The following is a 2,610-nucleotide window of genomic DNA, read 5'->3' on the forward strand; positions in this document are numbered from 1 at the left end:
ATATGTGTGTGTGTGTTTATTTATTTACTTTCGATGTGATTTATGGAGTTATCCGTAACCAGTATTTTACCTGTAGTAGAAATGTCTCAGAGCATTATAGTTTTACAATATAAGATGGAAATTCCTTCAAGGATGTGAGCAAATGGCTAGTCAGAGCAAGTTAGAGACCAGATGTGGTCTGTATAAAACTCATTCTGCAAAAACCAAACCATTTTCAGCTTAAATGAGCTGAGAAATCAATGCAAAAGTAATACATTGTTAAATCCAACTAATTTTATAGCACACTTGTTGATTTATTTACCACTGTATTTTTTAGTTACATCAGCTGCATAGTTATGATTAAATTGTTGCATGCTCAAGAACCATAACTGGAAATGAAACCACAGACAACTCAGTCTTCTGTGTAAACACCATGGAGTTGTTTTAATAAAGACTTCGCTTGTTCTAGCTCTTAGCTCATCTCCCCCCTAAGCGAACATCAACCAGATATTCCAAACTATTAATGTTCTGGGAAATTTATACTACAGGTAGGATATTGATTCTTGATAATGATCATACAAACCCCACATTTAAAAATAATTTTATCTATTTGGGGTTATTGTTTAAACTCTTGCTAAAATGTTTGATAGTTCTTGTACGTGAGGTGAAATCCTTTCCTTTTGTTATTTCAGGTCTAGACGTACCCCTGGATCTAACTGTGACCGCCTCGACTGACAACACCATCACTCTGGTGTGGGGTGTGGTCCAGGGTCCGATCGATCACTACAGGGTCACCTACACATCTTCCTCTGGCGTCACAACCGAAGTAATACAAACAACAAATAGTCCGTTTATTTTAACGTGGTAGTAAAATGTATACTTTATGTGTACTTTTCTGTTTCCATTGAGATCTTGCTCTCTAAACTGATTTATGAAGCGATATTCCAGTGCACAGTTCTTAATCTGATTTAATCTCATTCCCTGTATTTCAGCTGACAGTGCCCAGAGATATAACTACGACCACGCTGACAGATCTGGAGCCTGGAACTGAATACACCATTACTGTGGCAGCAAGACGAGGGAGACAGCAGAGCACAGCGGCAACTATAGATGCCTTCACAGGTACAAAGAAAGAGGTGTTAGTTTTACATCAAGACAAGCTTAAATAAACATCTAAAACACATCGCTAAACGATGCAAAAATAGCACTTTAGTTGAATAGGTGTGCGTTGAAATCTTTCTTCTGATAAACAAAGCGGATTGCTGTGTTCCTTTTTTTACCGCAGCTGCAAAATAACTTTATCACTAAGCCACTCAGTCATCAGGAAGAGCTGAATAAATGAATTCCCATGTGCCTCTGCACAGATAAAAACATGAAAGATCAGCCAATTAAGGCAGGAAGCAAGAGATGGTTCTAAAGGCAGTGTTGCATAATCAAGTGAATATAATGAACTAAAGAGTGGCAGCAGGTAAGGTGAGTCACACGTGAAGAAGACTCCATGTTAAAAGGCCTCGAAGAAGCAATTAGCAAAGTAAATTATTCAAGTAAGCTAATGAGTTTCTTACAAGTGTTTCTTTTTGACATTTTTGTTTTGCATCAAAATCTTTTCAGTGTTTGTCTCTTCTAAATTATGTTCCACGCTATGTGCTTTTACACTAAACTGTGTTTGATTGTGTAATATTTTTTTTCTTTTCAGTCACAATTGAGGTTTTTTTAGCTCCGTATTGTCGAGCGTCTATCTATTCAACAACATGTCAGAGCACCTGTCAATCCTCACAGCTTTGTAAGCTGCTACTTTTGCAAAAGGCTTGATTTGATTTTTAGTTACACAAAGAATTATGTCCAAATGATGGACATGCATGTTTCTCACTGCTGTCATTATCATCATCATCATCATCATCCTTTTTCTTCTCTGCTGCGACCATCATAGCAGTTGTCATCGTCACATCAACATCATCTCTCTCTTTTATTCCCTGTGGCTCCTTCAGTCACTCAACTTTAACCAGCTGCAGAGACAACAACCGTAAAATGTCTGATCAAGAGAGTCACTGGAAAAACATTAAACCGTGGGCAGTCTACTCCTACACTTTGTCACATTGACAGCATCTGTCTGCTGGCACACAGGTGCAGTTGTGGTAGTGGAGTCAATACATTATTGGCCACAGATTTTCTTTTGACAAATATTTTAAACATTAATATATTTTTTTAAATACAGGTGAAAGCTATAAAGACATATCTGAGTTTACAGAATCAAATAGGAAGCAATGTTAGCTAAATGTGTATGATTAGTTTCTTTGTCCCAGTGTCCATTTTTAATACAATTAATTTTTTTTTAAAGAAACAAGAACATAAACACAGGCGTACAGTGATGAGGCCTGAATATTTACGAATATTTGAAAAATACACATCCCGTAACACACTCCCAGAAAATAAGCCAATGATTAGCTTCCTAAGGTCCACAGAGTCACCAGAACTTCAAATCATTCCCCTTGAAGTGTACTTTCTGGTCAGCCCCAAATCATAATTTGGTTAGGCAATATCTATCTATCTATCTATCTATCTATCTATCTATCTATCTATCTATCTATCTATCTATCTATCTATCTATCTATCTATCTATCTATCTATCTA

General features: G+C 36.7%; 1 protein-coding gene across 1 annotated transcript in view; it reads left to right on the plus strand.

Moving 5' to 3' along the window:
- tnr (tenascin R (restrictin, janusin)) overlaps positions 1 to 2,610 on the plus strand; it is an 89,238-nt gene that overhangs the window by 39,055 nt on the left and 47,573 nt on the right. The window contains exons 15-16 of the mRNA XM_037682261.1: positions 672 to 805; positions 972 to 1,101. Of these exons, the coding sequence (XP_037538189.1) occupies positions 672 to 805; positions 972 to 1,101 (264 nt within the window). The remainder of the gene's footprint in view (positions 1 to 671; positions 806 to 971; positions 1,102 to 2,610) is intronic.

This window comes from Nematolebias whitei, chromosome 9 (genome assembly GCF_014905685.2).
Source record: "Nematolebias whitei isolate Nwh7 chromosome 9, NemWhi1, whole genome shotgun sequence".
In the NCBI taxonomy this organism is placed as follows: Eukaryota; Metazoa; Chordata; class Actinopteri; order Cyprinodontiformes; family Rivulidae; genus Nematolebias; species Nematolebias whitei.